At 46.1% G+C, this 19,856-nt stretch overlaps 1 protein-coding gene and 1 long non-coding RNA gene across 2 annotated transcripts in view; one reads left to right on the forward strand and one right to left on the reverse strand.

Annotated features, from left to right (window-relative positions):
* Window positions 1-15,437, forward strand: part of LOC136004181 (protein ARK2N-like) — a 97,322-nt gene extending 81,885 nt beyond the window's left edge. Inside the window, exon 4 of the mRNA XM_065660447.1 lies at window positions 15,161-15,437. Within this exon, the coding sequence (XP_065516519.1) occupies window positions 15,161-15,414 (254 nt within the window). The 3' untranslated portion in view covers window positions 15,415-15,437. The remainder of the gene's footprint in view (window positions 1-15,160) is intronic.
* LOC136004283 (uncharacterized) lies at window positions 9,553-13,193 on the reverse strand. The gene is made up of 3 exons (XR_010608358.1): window positions 13,156-13,193; window positions 12,060-12,167; window positions 9,553-11,510 (listed from the first exon to the last, which is right to left on the reverse strand). It is a non-coding gene; the product is annotated as an uncharacterized LOC136004283 (long non-coding RNA).
* Window positions 15,438-19,856: the final 4,419 nt, after the last annotated feature.

Raw genomic sequence — 19,856 nt, forward strand, 5'->3', positions numbered from 1 at the left:
TCCAGCAGTTCCATGTCCTTTTTATGTTGAGGATACCAGAACTGCACACAATACTCCAGGTGAGGTCTCACAAGAGCAGAGTAGAGGGGCAGGATCACCTCCTTCGACCTGTTGGTCACGCTCCTTTTGATGCAGCCCAGGATACAGTTGGCTTTCTGGGCTGCGAGCACACACTGCCGGCTCATGTTCATTTTCTCATCGACCAGCACCCCCAAGTCCTTCTCTCCAGGGCCGCTCTGAATCTCTTCTTTGCCCAGTCTGTAGCTGTGCCTGGGATTGCTCCGACCCAGGTGTAGGACCTTGCACTTGTCGTGGTTGAACTTCATAAGGTTGGCATCAGCCCACCTTACAAGCGTGTCAAGATCCCTCTGGATGGCATCCCTTCCCTCCAGCATATCAACCGGACCACACAGCTTGGTGTCATCGGCAAACTTGCTGAGGGCACACTCAATCCCACTGTCCATGTCAGCGACGAAGATGTTAAACAAGACCGGTCCCAACACCGATCCCTGAGGGACACCACTTGTTACCGGTTTCCAGCCGGACATCGAGCCATTGACCACAGCTCTTTGTGTGCAGCCATCCAGCCAGTTCTTTATCCACCGAGTGGTCCATCCATCAAATTGATATCTCTCCAATTTAGAGAGAAGGATGTGGTGTGGGACAGTGTCAAACGCTTTGCACAAGTCCAGGTAGATGACGCCAACTGCTTTACCCTTATCAATCAATTCTGTAGCCCCATCATAGAAGGCCACCAAATTGGTCAGGCAGGATTTCCCCTTAGTGAAGCCATGCTGGCTGTCACCAAGCACCTTGTTGTTTTTCATGTGCCTTAGCATGCCTTCCAAGAGAATCTGCTCCAAGATTTTGCCAGGCACAGAGGTGAGAGTGACTGGTCTATAATTCCCCAGGTCTTCCATTTTCCCCTTCTTGAAAATGGGGGTTATATTTCCCTTTTTCCAGTAGTCGGGAACTTCACCTGATTGCCATGATTTTTCAAATATGATGGCCAGTGGCTTAGCAACTTCATTCGCCAGCTCCTTCAGGACCCGTGGATGGATTCCATTAGGTCCCACGGACTTGTGTGCTTTCAGATTTTGAAGATGGTCTCGAGCCAGATCCTCTCCTACAGTGGGCCCAAGGTCTTCATTCTCACAGCCCCTGCATCTACTTTCTAAGAACTGGGTGGTGCAGTCAGAGCCTTTGCCAGTGAAGACCGAGGCAAAGAATTCATTCAGAACCTCAGCCTTCTCCAAATCCTGTGTAGCCAGTTCTCCCGAAAGCTTCCTCAGGGCGCCTATTTTGTCCCTAGTCTGTTTTTTGTTTGCTACGTACCTGTAGAATCCCTTCCTATTATCCTTAACATCCCTGGCTAGGTTTAATTGTAACTGGGCCTTAGCCTTCCTAACCTGGTCCCTAGCTTCCCGAACCACATCCCTGTACTCCACCCAGGCCGCCTGTCCTTGCTTCCATTTTTTATAAGCCTCTTTTTTCCTTCAAATTTTCCTCTGCAGCTCCTTATCCATCCAAGGAGGCCTCCTGGCCCTCCTGCTGCACTTCCTTCTAGTTGGGATGCAGCACTCCTGAGCTTGTAGCAGGTGATCCTTGAATATCAACCAAGAGTCTTGGCCCCCCCTGCCCTCCAGGGCTATATCCCATGGAACCTTACTAAGCAGGCTCCTGAAGAGGCCAAAGTCTGCTCTTTTGAAGTCCAGGGCAGTGAGCTTGCTACACGCTCTTCTCACTCTCCTGGGGATCTCAAATTCGACCATCTCGTGATCGCTGCATCCAAGGCTGCCCTGGAGTACCACATTCTCAACAAGCCCTTCCCTGTTGGTGAGCACAAGGTCAAGGATGGCACCTCTCCTTGTCGGCTCCTCTATTACTTCCAGAAGGAAGTTGTCTTCCACACAATCGAGGAACCTCCTGGATTGCTTGTGCCGGGCAGTGCCATCGTTCCAACAGATGTCAGGGTGGTTGAAATCCCCCATGAGAACAAGGGCCTGCGAGTGTGAGGCTTTTCCTATCTGTCTGTAGTGTACTTCATCCACAGGTTCTCCTTGATCAGGCGGCCTGTAACAGATTCCCACAGTAATGTCTCCCACGGCTGTTTTCCCTTTAACTCTGACCCACAAACTCTCTGTAAACTGCTCACCTGTCCCCAGACAGAGTTCCATACTCTCCAGCCTATCCCTAACATAAAGGGCAACTCCTCTTCCCCGCCTGCCAGGCCTGTCTTTTCTAAAGAGCCTGTAACCCTCCATTCCAACACTCCAGTCATAGGAGCCATCCCACCATGTTTCTGTGATGCCTATTATATCATACCCCCGTAGATGTGCACACATCTCTAATTCCTCTTGTTTGTTCCCCATGCTACGGGCGTTTGTATAGAGGCATCTGAGACAAGCTCCAATTGAAGCCGGCTCGTTGGCTGGAGCAGCTGGAATATATCTACATTGTTCCGAGCATTTATTATAGGTGCTGGCAACTGACTGGGTGTGTTGGGATGGAATGATGCCCCCCTCCCCCAACACATCTAGTTTAAAGCCTCCTTGACCAGTCTGGCTAGCCTCCTACCAAAACTGTTCTTCCCCTTCTTTACCAGAGCAGCTCCACCAGCCCCCAGTAGATCTGGCCTACTAACTTCAGTCCTGTGTTCAAGACACCCAAACCCCTGACTATGACACCACCCTTTTAACCATCTATTGACCTGGCCAATCCTCCTAGCTTTTTCTTGGTCCTCCCCTGTATCCTGGAGAATTGACGAAAAGACTATCTGAGCACCGGAGCCCCTAACCACCTCTCCCAGGGCTCTGTAGTCTTTCTTTATGGTCCCCAGTCTACTACTACCTATATCCCTAGCACCCACATGGATCACCAGGAGTGGGTAATAGTCTGTGGAACTTACTAGAGCAGGTAGCCTCTCTGTAACATCCCTAATCCGTGCCCCTGGTAGGCAGCACACCTCCCTCGAGACGGGGTCAGGCCGACAGACGAGTGCTTCCGTCCCTTTCAAAGTAGAGTCCCCTATTACTACGACCCGCCGCTTTTTCTTTGTCGCGCCATTTGAGATCTTAACCCGTGCATAATCCGGCTGTTTGTGGTGCAAGTGCGTTTCCTCGTTAGTCTCCTGCAGGACAGCAAAGCAGTTCTGCGTGGGGACAACAGATTTACAATACAGCAGGACCCACCCAATATCTCTTGGTGGTCCTCTTATATCATCGTTTAACCCTAGACGAGACCCGAGCCGGACACTGCTTAGCTTCCATTATCGGACAAGATCGGGCATTCTCAGGATGTCATGCCGTAGGGAAAACAGCAAGTATATGCAGCAACAAGCTGGCTTAGTGCAAGAGGAGCAGGGTGCTTTCAAGTGCATTGAAACATATTTGGGATCTTTAACTCTTCCAGAATCTACTCCCACTGTAAATAGCCTGGTAGGGGAGCAGAGGGTGTGAGGGAATGTCTCCTTCATAGGCTGACCACCCAAGGAGGGAAAAAAAGATGTGCAATTGCTAAACAATTCCGTTATATACCTCCCAAGTATAGAGGTGATGACAACACTGGTAACACAAGCCAGACCAGTTTCATGATCAATGAGTCTGTTGTACTACAAGTCATTACCATAATGTACAGCGAAACAAGAACCTTATCCCAGGCCCCCCAGCCAATAAACACTAACACAGCAAACACTGGCTGTACTTACAGGTATGACATGCTGAAACTCTGAGAGCAAACACAACAACTCTGAGAGCAAATAAATCAGCATTGTGAAGAGTGACTGTTATTCTGAAACAATGAATGCTTATCACAAATACGATTAAACACACTCTGGTTAGATCTGTCATTATCTCAACCCTTCGTGCCCCATGGCGAATTACCAGCTGGGCTTAAACCACAACAGTGGGTAATGCAGGATGGGGAAGTCCCATGTTTGCCTCAAGGGGATTTAATTTTGAGTGAAAACAGCCAAAGAACTCAATTATATGCTGTTGCCTGCTATATAACACTTCAATAGCCCATCAGCTATATGCCCATCTCCGCCACTCTGGGTTTGAAAAAAAAAAAAGCTTGCTGTCATGATCATCAGCAGAGAATTAAGTCATGGAAAAAAGCCAGTAGCAGCAGTGGGAGCCTCCTTGTACTGCCCTCATATCACCATTGATTAAACCCAACTTCCTTTTGAGAGTCACGCTATTATAGAACGAATTCTGATGAAACCAGACGAGCTCAGCAGTGATGAAATCAGAACTGATATCACCAGGCAACAATGCAACGGCACACACCATTTCTCCTGCCCTGAGGGACTGTTGCAATCCCAATGAAGCCCAACATCATGGGCTGAATTAATTAAAAAAATTCATAGGGATAGTCCACTGACTAATGAATGAAATCCACGTGTGTGTATATATATATATACACACACAGAAAACGTGACAGTATGTTGGAAAGTGTTGGACCTGAGCATGACGTAAATAGTATGGAATAAGGGGTGGATACTGTCCTGATTTCAGCTGTAACAGCTATTTCATAGAATCATAGAATCATAGAATAGTTAGGGTTGGAAAGGACCTCAAGATCATCTAGTTCCACCCCCCCTGCCATGAGCAGGGACACCTCACACCAAACCATCCCACCCAAGGCTTCATCCAACCTGGCCTTGAACACTGCCAGGGATGGAGCACTCACAGCCTCCCTGGGCAACCGATTCCAGTGTCTCACCACCCTAACAGGAAAGAATTTCCTCCTGATATACAATCTAAACTTCCCCTGTTTAAGTTTTAACCCATTACCTCTTGTCCTGTCACTACAGTCCCTGACAAAGAGTCCCTCCCCAGCACCCCTATAGGCCCCCTTCAGGTACTGGAAGGCTGCTATTAGGTCCCCACGCAGCCTCCTCTTCTCCAGGCTGAACAGCCCCAACTTCCTCAGCCTGTCTTCATATGGGAGGTGCTCCAGTCCCCTGATCATCCTCGTGGCCCTCCTCTGGACTTGTTCCCGCAGTTCCATGTCCTTTTTATGTTGAGGACACCAGAACTGCACACAATACTCCAGGTGAGGTCTCACAAGAGCAGAGTAGAGGGGCAGGATCACCTCCTTCGACCTGCTGGTCACGCTCCTTTTGATGCAGCCCAGGATACAGTTGGCTTTCTGGGCTGCGAGCGCACACTGCGGACTCATGTTCATTTTCTCATCGACCAGCACCCCCAAGTCCTTCTCTGCAGGGCCGCTCTGAATCTCTTCTTTGCCCAGTCTGTAGCTGTGCCTGGGATTGCTCCGACCCAGGTGTAGGACCTTGCACTTGTCATGGTTGAACTTCATGAGGTTGGCATCAGCCCACCTTACAAGCGTGTCAAGGTCCCTCTGGATGGCATCCCTTCCCTCCAGCATATCAACTGGACCACACAGTTTGGTGTCACTGGCAAACTTGCTGAGGGCGCACTCAATCCCACTGTCCATGTCAGCGACGAAGATATTAAACAAGACAGGTCCCAACACCGATCCCTGAGGGACACCACTTGTTACCGGTCTCCAGCCGGACATCGAGCCATTGACCACAGCTCTTTGTGTGCGGCCATCCAGCCAGTTCTTTATCCACCGAGTGGTCCATCCATCAAATTGATATCTCTCCAATTTAGAGAGAAGGATGTGGTGTGGGACAGTGTCAAACGCTTTGCACAAGTCCAGATAGATGACTTTAGATGAATTTTACTTCCTAGTACCTGTTACAGTGCTGTGTTTTGGCTTTAGTCTGTCAAAAATGCCCGAGAGTGGGGGGAAAGGGTGCGGGGTGAGCAAGTGGCTGAGTTGTATTCAGTTACCGGCTAGGTTTAAACCACGACAGTGCCCCACTGTCATGGGTTCAGCAGTAGCAGTCATTTTTCTCCTTCTTAGTAGCTGATGCAGTTCTGTGCTTTTGACTTTCAGGCTGGGAACAGTGATTATAACACTGATGTTTTCAGTTGTTGCTCAATAATGCTTACTCTGACCAAGGACTTTCTGAGTGCCATGCTCTGCCAGGGATGAGGAGAAGCTGGGAGGAAGTAGAGACAGGACACCTGACCCAAACTAGCCAAAGAGGTATTCCATACCACAGCACTTCATGCCCTGTATATAACCTGGGGGCAGTTACCCAAGAAGGCCCAGATCACTGCTCAGATCAGTGGTTATATTCTCTTCCCTTGTTATTTCCCTTATCGTTATTATTATTGGTGGTAGCAGTACTGGTTTGTGTTATATCTTTGTTACTGGGCTGTTCTTATCTCAACCCGTGGGAGTTACATTCTTTTGATTCTCCTCTGCATCCCTCCAGGAGCAGGGGGAGGAAGCTTTTGGAGTCGGGGTTATAGAGAATCTGAGGCCAGCTATACTCCAACAGCGAAAGTGATACTGGCAGCCTATGAAGAGGTTTGAGGTTCTTCACAAGTGACTGGCACTGAAGCACAGCTCCTCCTGGCATCCCGCTTGCCCGTTCTGGGCTGTATGTTCAAAGGCAGGGTCTCCTCAACACATCATGAAGCCGATGCTACATGGAGTAAATACACAACAAGCTCGAATAGGAAATCCCAGTCGTTTGGGCATTCTAGAAGTCATCATGGACTGGCCAGAGGGCCAAGATTTTGGAATGTCACCAGAGGAGGAGGTGATGCATGCTGAAGTGGCCCCTCCATATAAGAATATGTCAGGAAGTCGAAAGCAGTATTCATAGAATCATAGAATCATAGAATAGTTAGGGTTGGAAAGGACCTCAAGATCATCTAGTTCCAACCCCCCTGCCATAGGCAGGGACACCTCACACTAAACCATCCCACCCAAGGCTTCATCCAACCTGGCCTTGAACTCTGCCAGGGATGGAGCACTCACAGCCCCCCAGGGCAACCTATTCCAGTGCCTCACCACCCTAACAGGAAAGAATTTCCTCCTTATAGCCAATCTAAACTTCCCCTGTTTAAGTTTTATGAGTTCAGCCTGCTGTTCCATTTTGCTGTTCAGCCTGGAGAAGAGAAGGCTGCGTGGAGACCTCATAGCAGCCTTCCAGTATCTGAAGAGGGCCTATAGGGATGCTGAGGAAGGACTCTTCGTCAGGGACTGTAGTGTCAGGACAAGGGGTAACGGGTTAAATCTTAAAGTCAGCATCAGCAGGCAACGATCCAACACTGCACACAGCCTCTCCTGCTCTGAAAGACTGTTACAAGAGACGGAGCCCAGACATCTTGGACAGAATGGACTCAGCAGCTTTATAGGGATTGCTCCACGCATTATGGAATGATCTCTCTCGCTCTCTCTCTGCGTGTGTATATATATGAGATAAGAGTGATGGTATACTGATATATGTGGGATCTGAGCATGATGTGAATGGTATGGAATAAGTGGTGGATAGTGTCCTGGGTTCAGCAGTAGCAATCATTTTTCTCCTTCTTAGTAGCTGGTGCAGTGCTGCGGTTTTGACTTTCAGCCTGAGAACAATGCTGATAACACACATGCTTTTAGTTGTTGCTCAATAATGTTTACTCTGACCAAGGACTTTCTGAGTCTCATGCTCTGCCAGGGAGGAGGGGAAGTCAGGAGGAAGCAGAGACAGGACGCCTGACCCAGACTAGCCAAAGAGGTATTCCATACCACAGCGCGTCATGTCCCGTATATAAACTGGGGGCACTTATCCGGAAGGGTTAGGTCACTGCTCAGTTGGTCTGGGTATTGGTTGGCAGGTGGTGATCGATTGTATTCTCCTCCCTTGTTATTTCCCTTATCATTATTATTACTGTTGGTAGCAGTAGTGGTTTATGTGTTATACCTTAGTTACTGGACTGTTCTTATCTCAACCTGTGGGAGTTACATTCTTTCTATTCTCCTCCCCATCCCTCCAGAAGCAGGGGGGAGGAAGGGGGGGGGGGGGAGAGGGGGGGCGTGACAGAGTGGCTGCGTGCCCGACTGAGTTTAAACTACGACAAACGCAAAATCCAGAAAAATTAGAAGAACACTTAGACAAGGTGTACTGTCATCCTGGCAATACCAAAGAGGGACAAAACATGGCAATGTGCTGGGGCTTGGCCTACAGCTACAGAACCCTGCTCTGTAAGAAGCAGGAAAATGTTGTGTCTGGATCTGAACGGCAAAGCAACAGTCAACCTAGCTACTCAACCACCAAGCACAGCAACTACCCAAACCTCAATAACAGACACTGTAGCCACTCCAATCCCAGTGACAGACACTGCAGCTAAACCAAAGGAGCAATCCGTGCCAATATCAGACGCCCTGTTAAATAAGAGGAAAATCAAAGGATAGCCACAAATGGCAACCTGTGCAGTGAGGAAAGATAAAGACCCAATGCATGTACTAGAGGTTACAGAATTTGAATGAGAGTTATTAATACAGGAATCAGAGGAAGAGGAAGAAGAAGAAGAGGTAAGTTTTCGATCCTGGACCTCGACCGAGCTGTGTGTCCTGGGTTTACCAGGAGCCGTTTTGCTCCTTCTTAGTAACTAGTGCAAGCTCTGTGTTTTGTCTTCCAGCCTGGGCAGAGAGCTGATAACACCGATTGTTTTTAATTGTTGCTAAGTAATGTTTATTCTGGCCAAGGACTCTGTGAGTCTCATGCTCTGCTGGGAACGAGGGAGGCCGGGAGGAAGCAGAGACAGGACACCTGACCCAAACTAGCCAAAGAGGTATTCCATACCACAGCACGTCATGCCTGGAGAGGTAACTGGGAGTTACCTGGAAGGGCAGGCTCTCTCTCTTCGGGGGAGTCGAACTCGTTCGGCAGTGGTATCGTATTCTCTTGTTATTTTCTCTTATCAATATTATCATTGGTGGTAGCAGTAGTGATTTGTGTTATACCTTAGTTACTGGGCTGTTCTTATCTCAACCCGTGGGAGTTACATTCTCCTGATTCTCCTCCCCATCCCTCCGGGAGTGGGGAGGGTCGAGGGGGGGGTGGTGGTGAGTGGATGACCTGTGTGGATTGGTTTAAACCACGACACTGTGGAATATCCGAAGAGATTTCACCCATCTTCCAGGGGAGCACATCATCACCTGGTTGCTCCAATGGTAGGACAATGGGGCTGATGGTCATGAACTAGATGGTAGGGAAGCAAAGCAGCTGGGATCACTTGCTAGGGAAGGGGGAACTGAAAAAACAATTGCAAAAGGGAAATGAATACTCAGCCTCTAGAGGTGGCTTTTGGCAGCTGTGAAGGAAAGGTATCCCTGCAAGGAGAATGTTATGTGTCTCTCAGCCAAGTGGACCATGAGAGAGAGAGGCATTCAGTCTCTGAAGGAATCAGCCATTCTAGAGATGATATATCATAGGCCGGATGTGGGGAGTGCACCCCTGGATCCGGATGAAGTCGAATGTACACGACTCGTGGCTGAAATTTACAGGGAGTGCCATAATCATATGCCCACTCATTGGCATCAGTGACCTACTGAGTGAGGCAGTAGCACTAATGTTAGCGTAAGAATAAACACATAACCACCGGAATGGTTATATGAGGTGCTTTATTGCAGCGCTGGGAAACCAGGGGCGCTCGCCCAAATCTGGCTTCCACCTCGTCACATCGCGTTCGCAATTTATACACTAAAAATTTGGTTACTAATACATATTCAACACGGATTGCATCATTAACTAATACATATGTATCAAGGATTGCCACATCAGTCTATTACAACATCAGCCTCTTCTGCGCTTGCGCAGCCTCCTCTGGTGGTCGCATTGATGAAGTAAGGAGTCTTCCTCAGATGAAGTAAGGAGTCTTCCTTAGATGAAGTAAGAAGTCTTCCTCGCTCTGTCCTTCTTCACCTTTCTGTTCTTTGGATATATCCCAACCATTGTGTGGATGCCAGCATTGTCTTGTTCTCACTTGACTACCCTGGTGTGTCCATTAATTTCTACTTCGATAGACTTTCACAATACTTTTTAAAACCACCCATATGCTCTTTACCATATGTAATTATGTTAGCTCTTGCCACCTAGCCTACCATTGTTAACATTGGTTACTGAATAACTCTGGTACAAAACTACAAACAGTACTGAAAAATTACAGTATTTCCAAACCCACACTACTGATTTATAAATTTTCAAATATAATCATTTCTAATATTTAGTTATCATAAAATTTTGCCCTTTTCTCTAACACTAACAGTCTGAAATAAGTCATCAACTCTGAGAGTTCAAAAAGAATCTCATTTCTTCCATCATTTCAGTTGTGAAAAAACTGTCCCAGGAGGTCAAACACTTGAAAGACGATCTATTCAGCTCCCCGAGTGTACTAACCCGTGTCTCAGCTATTAACAGAAGGCGCCCTATTGCCCGAGAGGGTAGAAGAGGTACATGCCATGTGCCACCCTATGGTTTTTTCTGCGGTATTACTGAGAAGACATGAGGAAATGGGATGGACAACCTACATCAGTTCTGGAGGAACTGGTGTGTGAATTGAAGAAGAAAGCAATGATCAAATATGATCCTCCCAAGAAAGTTGCAGCTCTACTCTTTGGTGAGCATTTATCTTCCCAGATGGACTGGAAGAGCTGATTTTACTCCAACTCCTGTGATAAGGAATTCTAATCCCTTTCTACAAGATGTAAGTGGATTATCTTATGATCACTATTAGAGGTGCCCTGCCTCCAGACAGGTGGAGGTAGGGGACAATTGGGTTTACTGGACTGTGTGGGTCAGATGGCCTGGCGCATCAGTCCCACAGGAGTATAAGGCTCTAGTAGATACCGGTGCACAGTGTACCCTGATGCCATCAAACTATCAAGGGGTGGAACCCATTTGTATTTCTGGAGTGACAGGAGGACCCCAAGAGTTGACTGTACTACAGGCTGAAATCAGCCTAACTGGGAAAGTGTGGCAAAAGCACCCCATTGTGGCTGGTCCAGAGGCTCTCAGGAGAGGGTACTTTAAAGACCTAAAAGGGTACCGACAGGCTTTTGGTATTGCTACTTTGGAGACTGAGGAAATTGAGCAGCTGTCCACCTTGCCTGGTCTCTCAGAGGATCCTTCTGTTGTGGGGTTGCTGAATGTCGAAGAACAACAAGTGCCAATCGCAAACACAACAGTGCACTGGCAGCAATATCGCACCAAACAAGACTCCCTGATTCCCATCCATAAGCTGATTCATAGACTGGAGAGTCAAGGAGTGATCAGCAGAACCTGCTCACCCTTTAATAGCCCCATATGGCCAGTGTGAAAGTCAAACAGAGAGTGGAGACTAACAGTAGTCTGTCATGGCCTGAATGAAGTCACATCATCGAGTGCTGCATACCAGACATGCTAGAACTTCAGTATGAACTTGGAGTCAAAGGCTGCAAGTGGCATGCCACGATTGATATTGCCAATGCATTTTTCTCAATTCCTTTGGCAGCAGAGTGCAGAACACAGTTCGCTTTTACTTGAGAGGGGCATCCAGTGCAGTTAGAATCAACTGCCCCAGAGGTTGAAACATAGCCTTATCATCTGCCAATGACTGATCCAGACTGCACTGGAACAGTGGGAAGCTCCAGAACACCTGCAATACATTGATGACATTATTGTGTGGGGTGATACAGCTGAAGAATTCTTTGGGAAAAGGGAGTAAAAAATCCAAATCCTTCTGAAAGCAATTTTGTGATAAAATGGGGTAAGGTCAAGGGACCTGAACAGGAGATTCAATTTTTTGGGAATAAAATGGCACAATGGTGTAATGGATGGGAACCTAGCTGGGAAGTGATTCCCTCTCATGACTGATAGGCGTAACAAAGGATGCTGTTTGCCACAGTGTATTCGGCAGAATATATATGGTTATTATCATCGTGACTCTTTGTTATAAAGAGGCAGGAAAACAGGTGTGCAGCTGTTCTATGACCTTCATACTTGGCCGCACCAGGGGGCCTGGCCAATGCTCTCAGAGTGGATAAGGGTGAGATCATGAGAAACTGCACGATCACACAAATAAACAATTAGATATCTGTCATAAAGCCGGTTGTTTTGATAAGGGTATAAAAGCAGGACCCTCTTGTGGACATGAGAGAAGCCTCACCTATGGGTGGACACGTTGCATAGGAATTTTCCCAGTTACCTGAGACTCCTGGCATCGGCTGCAATGGGGCTTCCCAGCTTGAAGTGTGGGCCTGGATGATGATTCAGTGGTAACTGGTGATGTATTTCTTCTTTATCTCTGTTCTTTCTATGCAGTAATGATTTAATGCATTGCCAACTTTCTTTGGTACTTTACTTATATACCTATATCTCTGATTTGCCTTATTGTACTTATTTACTGTATAGAGATATTTACCTTATTCACATTAGTGTGCTCGCTTTAGTGCGCTTATTGGCTTTAGTGTGGTTGTTTAATAAACTGCATATTATACAGCTGGTGTGTGGTCACTTTGTAATGCACCCTGTCTGTCGGTAGACCAATTTGGCACAGTTGGCAGGATACAAAACAAAACAGCATTTTTTAAGATAAAGGTTCCTAAGATGGTGGAGCTGGATATCCCTGGCTGGGAACTATTATCATAACATAGCTGCTGAATGGTTGTGTCATTGTTTATGTGAGAATTGGGACTCCTGTTTGAATGAGGCAGAACCTCCTGATGTAGTTAAATGCTTGCAAAAAGTTTTAGTAGAAAAAGGAGAGGAATTAATTGCTCTGGGAAGACAGGGTGGATTCTGCTGCCTGCATACCAAAAGCAGTGTCAGCGGAGAAAGCAAATACAGAGGAAGAAGATGGATTTGGAAAAACAAGTTTGTGAATTGCAGGGAAAAATAGCTATATTACAATGCCAAAATCAATTGCTAACTGATAAATTGGACACTTATTAACAGTAGCAGAAAAAGCGGCTGTTCAGGTTGGCCAATATAAATATAAAAAGCAAAGAGGTCGAGTAAACCAGCAAGAAGTGCATGAAGTGATTGCGGAGGCAGGAAGGAATTGGGACCCTGAGAAATGGATGGATATGTGTGTGTCGTGGTTTAAACCGATCCACACAGCTCGTCCACTCACACCCCCACCCGACCCTCCCCGCTCCCAGAGGGATGGGGAGGAGAATCAAGAGAATGTAACTCCCACGGGTTGAGATAAGAACAGCCCAGTAACTAAGGTATAACACAAATCACTACTGCTACCACCAATGATAATATTGATAAGAGAAAATAACAAGAGAATACGATACCACTGCCGAATGAGTTTGACGCCCCCCCGAAGAGAGAGTGTCCCTTCCGGGTAACTCCCAGTTACCTCCCTGGGCATGACGTGCTGTGGTATGGAATACCTCTTTGGCTAGTTTGGATCAGGTGTCCTGTCTCTGCTTCCTCCCAGCCTCCCCTCGTCCCCAGCAGAGCATGAGACTCACAAAGTCCTTGGCCAGAATAAACATTACTTAACAACAATTACAAACAATCGGTGTTATCAGCTCTCTGCCCAGGCTGGAAGTCAAAACACAGAGCTTGCACCAGTTACTAAGAAGGAGCAAAATGGCTCCTAGTAAACCCAGGACAGTGTGGGATTCAACCAATTTGGATAGTAGTTCAGAGGGTGAGGTGCTTGTTGAAGCAAAGCCAATATTACAGAAAAAATTGGAACACGACCCTTTAGGTCCTCTGGTTAGGCGGGACGTTTCAGAAGATTTCACTCAACACAAAATTAATGACATTATGGACAGGTTCAAACAAAAGCCTGGAGAATCTTTGCTTTCTTGGATTGTCAGGTTACATGATTTAGAGGCTTTGGGAGTTAAATTGGATCGTGATGATGCTAAAAATTTGTAATGTTAAGCTCTGACTTGTTAGTTCAGGGCACCTTCCAAGGTGCTAATGATGAGACTAATTTAGTAGTAGTGGTGGCAGAAGGTTGTAACAGAAAATAGCCCACTGAAGGGGAATGGCCTGGTGCAGATTGACCTTAGTATACTTTATAGGGCTGTGTTCAGCATGTTAAGGAGGAGGGAATGAAGACTGCTATCTTTGTTGAAGATGCAGATGCTATGCTGCAGGCTCCACTATCAGTTCCAATTCGGAACAGGATTATTAGGACTGTACCACCGACATATAAAGGCATTATGATGACTTTATTGATAAATGAAACTGGAAACCCCATAGGACAAATCATAGAAAAAATCCAGCAGTTAAGAGATTTGGAGGAATGAGGCCCTGTACAAAATGCAGGAGGTGATAACCGGAGGGGCAAGGTGAAAGAGAATATACTCTCTCAGAGAGATGTTTGCTGCCTTGCTAGAAGATGGGATGGCTTGAGATAAGATTGGTGGGATTTCCATCAATGAAATGTGGAGATTGTACAAGTAACGTGGGTTTCATAAATCTGTGAAAAGAGTAAACAATTCAAGCTCAGACAAAGTTGATGACATGAAGAATTAAGTAATTCAACCTACTGCTCCCCTCTTAGAGCCTCAACAGGACAGTACACTTACCAATGGAGGCCCCCTACTGGCGAGTCGACAGTTCCGGGGGGTGAAAGGGGATGGGATCAGTATGTTCATCTTCATCTATGGCCAGATATTAAAGTGCTAAAAAAAAAATAAAAATTGAGAGAATTAAAAATGGACTGAGGTAAGGGCCAAGCTCCAACACAAGGATGAGTGAGGACAGACCACTGTCCTCATGTAGAGCTTCAAACTTATTGGAAAAATAGATCTTGTCAAATGGTTAAAGTCCTCATTGATACTGTAGCAGAGGCCTCTCTAATTTATGGTAATCCTAAAACTTTAAAGGGCAAAACATTTTGATTACAGGATTAGGTGGCAAACAAATAGAAGCAGTACAGACAAAAATTGAGATGAAAATTAGCACTCTGCCAAAACATACTTATTCAGTGGAGATTTCACAGACTGTTAAAAATTTATTAGATATGGGAGTGTTAAAATGAACTACTACTTCTTTAATAATCCTATACTGAATTATATGCTGTACACGTGGCAATTAAACAAGAAGCACTAGGACAATGTCATATTTTTACAGCTTTGTTGTCAGTTGCTAATGGTTTAGCTATCTGGCTCCCAACTTGGGCCAAACATGACTGGAAAATTCATTCCAATGAAGTACGGGGAAAGGAATTGCGGCAAGATATTCAGACATTTGTCCAATGAGTTTGAGTTACAGTGTTTCATTTAGATGCCTACTGTGGAAATGATGCCCTAGAACGATGGTATAATTCTGTTGCAGATGGACAAGCAAAAATATCCCAAGTCATGGTGGAAGACCCTCATCACAAACAACAGATGTGTTTCACCAAATGGGCACACCAGAAATGCGGTCATCTTGGAGAGAAGGCCACTTACAGGAGGGCCCAGGACTGCAGAATTGTTATAAATTTGGATATCATTAAAAGGGTGATAGCCCAGTGCCCCATCTGCCAACATACACTGCAAAGGACTGTACCACATATAGTGCCACTGGAAAAGACAATGCAGTATTAGTGATTAAATCCAGACAAGAAAAATAGGAGTATGCCCCTGAGAATGTTATTTGAGATAATAATATTATTATGTTTAAGTTTTGTGTTTTACAGGAACTACAGATCCTAGCCGTCCTCATATGTCTTATGGCCCCTTTGGGTGATGCCATTGCCCAAGGGAGATATCTGAAAAGGACTGACAACTCGCTTGTGCACTGGAGATGCAAGAGTGGCACCAGACCTTGGAGACAAGATAATTGCATCTGTAATGCGAATAAATCTTGCCATCGTCGCAAGTTCAACATTTTCCTCAGGAGTACATAGGTGGACAACCAGTTTGTCAGAAAAATGCTACTAATAATTGTTTATACAACATCAAGCGAATTAAGATGCAGTAACTACAGCTAATAGTAATGTTGCTATCAAATGTTGTAACCTTTCTAGTTATATATAGAGATATTTACCTAATTCACATTAGTGTGCCTATGATATTAGGGGCCTACAATATATCATCTCTAGAACGGCTGATTCCCTCAGAGACTGGATGACTTTCTCTATCATGGTCCAGTTGGCTGAACAACTCATACATCGTCCTTGTAGGGAAACCTTTCCTTCAATGCTGCCAAGAGCTGCCTCCAAAGGCTGAGGGACCATTTCTCTTTTGCAATTGCTTTCTCAGTTCCCCCTTCCCTAGCAAATGATCCAGGCTGCTTGGCTTCCCTACCTTTCTAGTTCATGACTATCTGATCCATTGTCCCAGCATTGGAGCAACCAGGTGACGATGTGCTCCCCTGGATGACGGGTGAAATAATTTTGCATATTCTGTAGCTCAGTCGAGGTCAAGGATTGAGAAGTTTCCTCTTCCTCTGATTCCTGTACTAATTCTTCTCATTCACATATCACCCTGTCTAGTACATGCATTAGTCCGGGGTCAAGAAGTCACTTCTTTCTCTTCCTCTGATTCACATAATAATAACTCTTGTTTAGATGCTGTCCTGTGTAGTAAGTGCATTGGTTCCTTCATCTTTCTTCACTGTACGTGTTGCTCTTTGTGACTCTTGTTTGTTTTTCCCTTTGCTTACAGGGGCAACCGATACTGGCACAAATTGGTCCTTTGTTTTAGCTTCAAAGATTATCACTGTAATTGGAGCTCAACCCAGGACACAGCAGTATCTGTTGTTGGGGTTGGTGCAGCCCCTATGCCTGGGGGATTGAGAAGCACCAGCAGCTGCACTGTCTGTTGCTGTTGGGGTTTGAGTAGTTGCTGTACTTGTCACTGAGGCTGGTGTAGCTGCTGTGCTTGGAGCTGGAGTATCTGCGTTGCCAGTTGTAGTCAGAGTTTGAGTAGCTGCTGTACTTGTCACTGGGGTTGGTATAGCTGCTGTGCTTGGATTTGGAGCAGCTGCATAGTTTATTGCTTTGCCATCATATCCAGAGACATCTTTTTCCCTTTGAAGGTGCTGGATGGTGTTGAACAGGGCTCTGTAAGCGTAAGCCAAGCCCCAGCACGTTGCCATGATTTGTCCCTCTCTGGTATGACCAGGAAGACAACACACAGCATTTAAGTACTTTACTAATTTTTCTGGATTTTGTACTTTTTCAGTGATGAAGTTCCAAAGCACTGGAGGGGCACACTGGCCTAGATACTTGCCCATACTATCCCAAACACCCTGCCACTCATGACTGACGAGCCTCGGGGAAGATCTCTTGGTCCTCCTATATCATCGTCTAACACTACACCAGACCCAAACCCAACACTGCTTTGGGATCAGATGAAATGGTTGTGGGTAAAACACACTCTGTATGTGTGCCAACATGCTGATCCCCATCACAATCAGCAGGCAGGTTTCAAGGGTATTCAAATGCCATCCAAAACATTTAGAACTCTCAAATAATGCTGTAAATAGTCTGGTGGGGATGCTGGGAGTGTAAGGGAATGTCTCCTTCATAGGTTGACCACCCGAGGAGATATAGATAAAAAAAGATGTGTAATTGTTAAACATTCCAGTTATATGCATCCAAAAGTATAGAGGTGATGACCACGCTGGGAACACAAGCCAAACCAGCTTCACGATCAGTGAGTCTATTGTATGACGAGTCATTACCATAAAGTACAGTGAAACGAACCTTAGCCCAGGCCCCCCAACCAATAAACATTAAAACAGCAAATACCAGTTGTAAGTAAGGTATGACATAATGAAATTGAAATCAAGAGCAACAACTCTGAGAGCCAATAAATCAGCATTGTGACGAGTGATTATTAATTCAAAACAATGAATGCTTATCACAAATATGATTAGACACACTCTGGTCAGATCTGTCATTATCTCAACCCTTTGTGCCCCATGTTGGACACCAAAAAGAACTGTTGTTTTGAGGCCAGCCGGTAACTCAGAACCATGCAGCAGTTCGCTCACTCTCCCAGTTCTTCCTCCACCTGCTCCTGGAAGGATGGAGAGGAGAATCGAAAGAATGCAATTCCCACATAAGAACAGTCTGGTCGTTAAGGTATAATATAAAAGTACTATTGCTACAACCAATTGTAATAATGATAAGGGAAATAACAAGGGGAGAGAATAGAGTTACTCACTACCTGCAGACAGATACCCAGCCTGATCTGAGCAGTGATCTGGGCCTTCTGGGGAGCTCCCCCCAGTTTATATACTGGGCATGGCGTGCTGTGGCATGGAGTACCCATTGGCTACGTTGGGTCAGGTGTCCTTTCTCTGCTTACTCACAGCTTCCCCTCCTCCCTGGCAGAGCATGAGACTCAGAATGTCCTTGATCAGAGTAAACATTACTTAGCAACAACTAAAAACATCGGTATTATCAGTGTTGTTCCCAGGCTGTAAGTCAAAAACAGCACTGCACCAGCTGCTAAGAAAGAGAAAAATGACTGCTATAGCTGAACCCAGACTACTTACCCCACTGTAAGGGTGGTGAGGCACTGGACTGGGTTGCCCAGGGAAGTTGTGAATGCTCCATCCCTGGTGGTGTTCTAGGCCAGGTTGGACAGAGCCTTGGGTGACATGGTTTAGTGTGAGGTGTCCCTGCCCATGGCAGGGGGGTTGGAACTAGATGGTCTTAAGATCTTTTCCAACCCTAAGTATTCTAGGATTCTAGATGACATCAACTGCTCTACCCATCTATCAATTCTGTAGCCCCATCATAGAAGGCCACCAAATTGGTCAGGCAGGATTTCCCCTTAGTGAAGCCATGCTGGCTGTCACCAAGCACCTTGTTGTTTTTCATGTGCCTTAGCATGCCTTCCAGGAGAATCTGCTCCAAGATTTTGCCAGGCACAGAGGTGAGACTGACTGGTCTGTAATTCCCTGGGTAGTCCATTTTCCTCTTCTTGAAAGTATGGGTTATATTTCCCTTTTTCCAGTTGTCAGGAACTTCACCTGACTGCCATGATTTTTCAAATATGATGGCCAGTGGCTTAGCAACTTCATTTGTCAGCTCCTTCAGGACCCGTGGATGGATTTCATCAGGTCCCATGGACTTGTGTACATTCAGGTTTTTAAGATTGTCTCGGATCTGATCCTCTCCTGCAGTGGGCCCAAGGTGTTCATTCTCACAGTCCCTGCATCTGCCTTCCAAGACTTGGGTGGTGTTGTCAGAGCATTTGCCAGTGAAGACTAAGTCAAAGAAGTCATTAAGAACCTCAGCCTTCTCCAAATAACACCAATGATATCACACCAATTTTTTTAGTTGTTGCTAAGTAATGTTTACCCAAGGACTTTTTAGTCTCATGCTCTGCCAGTAAGGAGGGGCACGAGAAGCCAGGAGGAAGTAGAGGCAGGACACCTGACCCAACGTAGCCTAAGTGGTATTCCATACCACAGTATGTCATGCCCAGTATATAAACTGGGGGGAGTTACCCAGAAGGCCCATATTGCTGCTCGGGTCGGACTGAGTATCATTTGGCAGGTGGTGAGCAATTGTATTTTGCATCACTTGTGTGTACTGTTTCTTTTCCTTTCCCATTTTAGTTTTATATTCTCTTCCCTTGTTATTTCCCTTATCATTATTATTATTTATGGTGGTAGTAGTGGTTTTGTATTATACCTTATTTACTGGACTGTTCTAATCTAAACCCGTGGGATTTACATTCTTTTGTTTCTCCTCCCCATCCATCTGGGAGCAGGGGAGAAGAAGGGGAGGAGGGGAGTGAGCGAGTGCCTGTGTGGTTCTGAGTTACTGACTGGGTTTAAACAGTAACAGTGACATGGACAGTTGGATAAAGCGTGCCCTCAGCAAGTTTGCCAATGACACCAATCTTTGTGGTGTGATTGACACACTGGAGGGAAGGGATACCGTCCAGAGGGACCTTGACACGCTTGAGAGATGGGCCAATGCCAACTTCATGATGTTCAAGGATGTGAATTGCAAGATCCTACACCTGGGTTGGGGCAATTCCAGGCACAGCTACAAGTTAGGTGAAGTAAATCAGAGCAGCCT

The sequence above is a fragment of the Lathamus discolor genome, chromosome W, assembly GCF_037157495.1.
Source record: "Lathamus discolor isolate bLatDis1 chromosome W, bLatDis1.hap1, whole genome shotgun sequence".
NCBI classification, from domain to species: domain Eukaryota; kingdom Metazoa; phylum Chordata; class Aves; order Psittaciformes; family Psittacidae; genus Lathamus; species Lathamus discolor.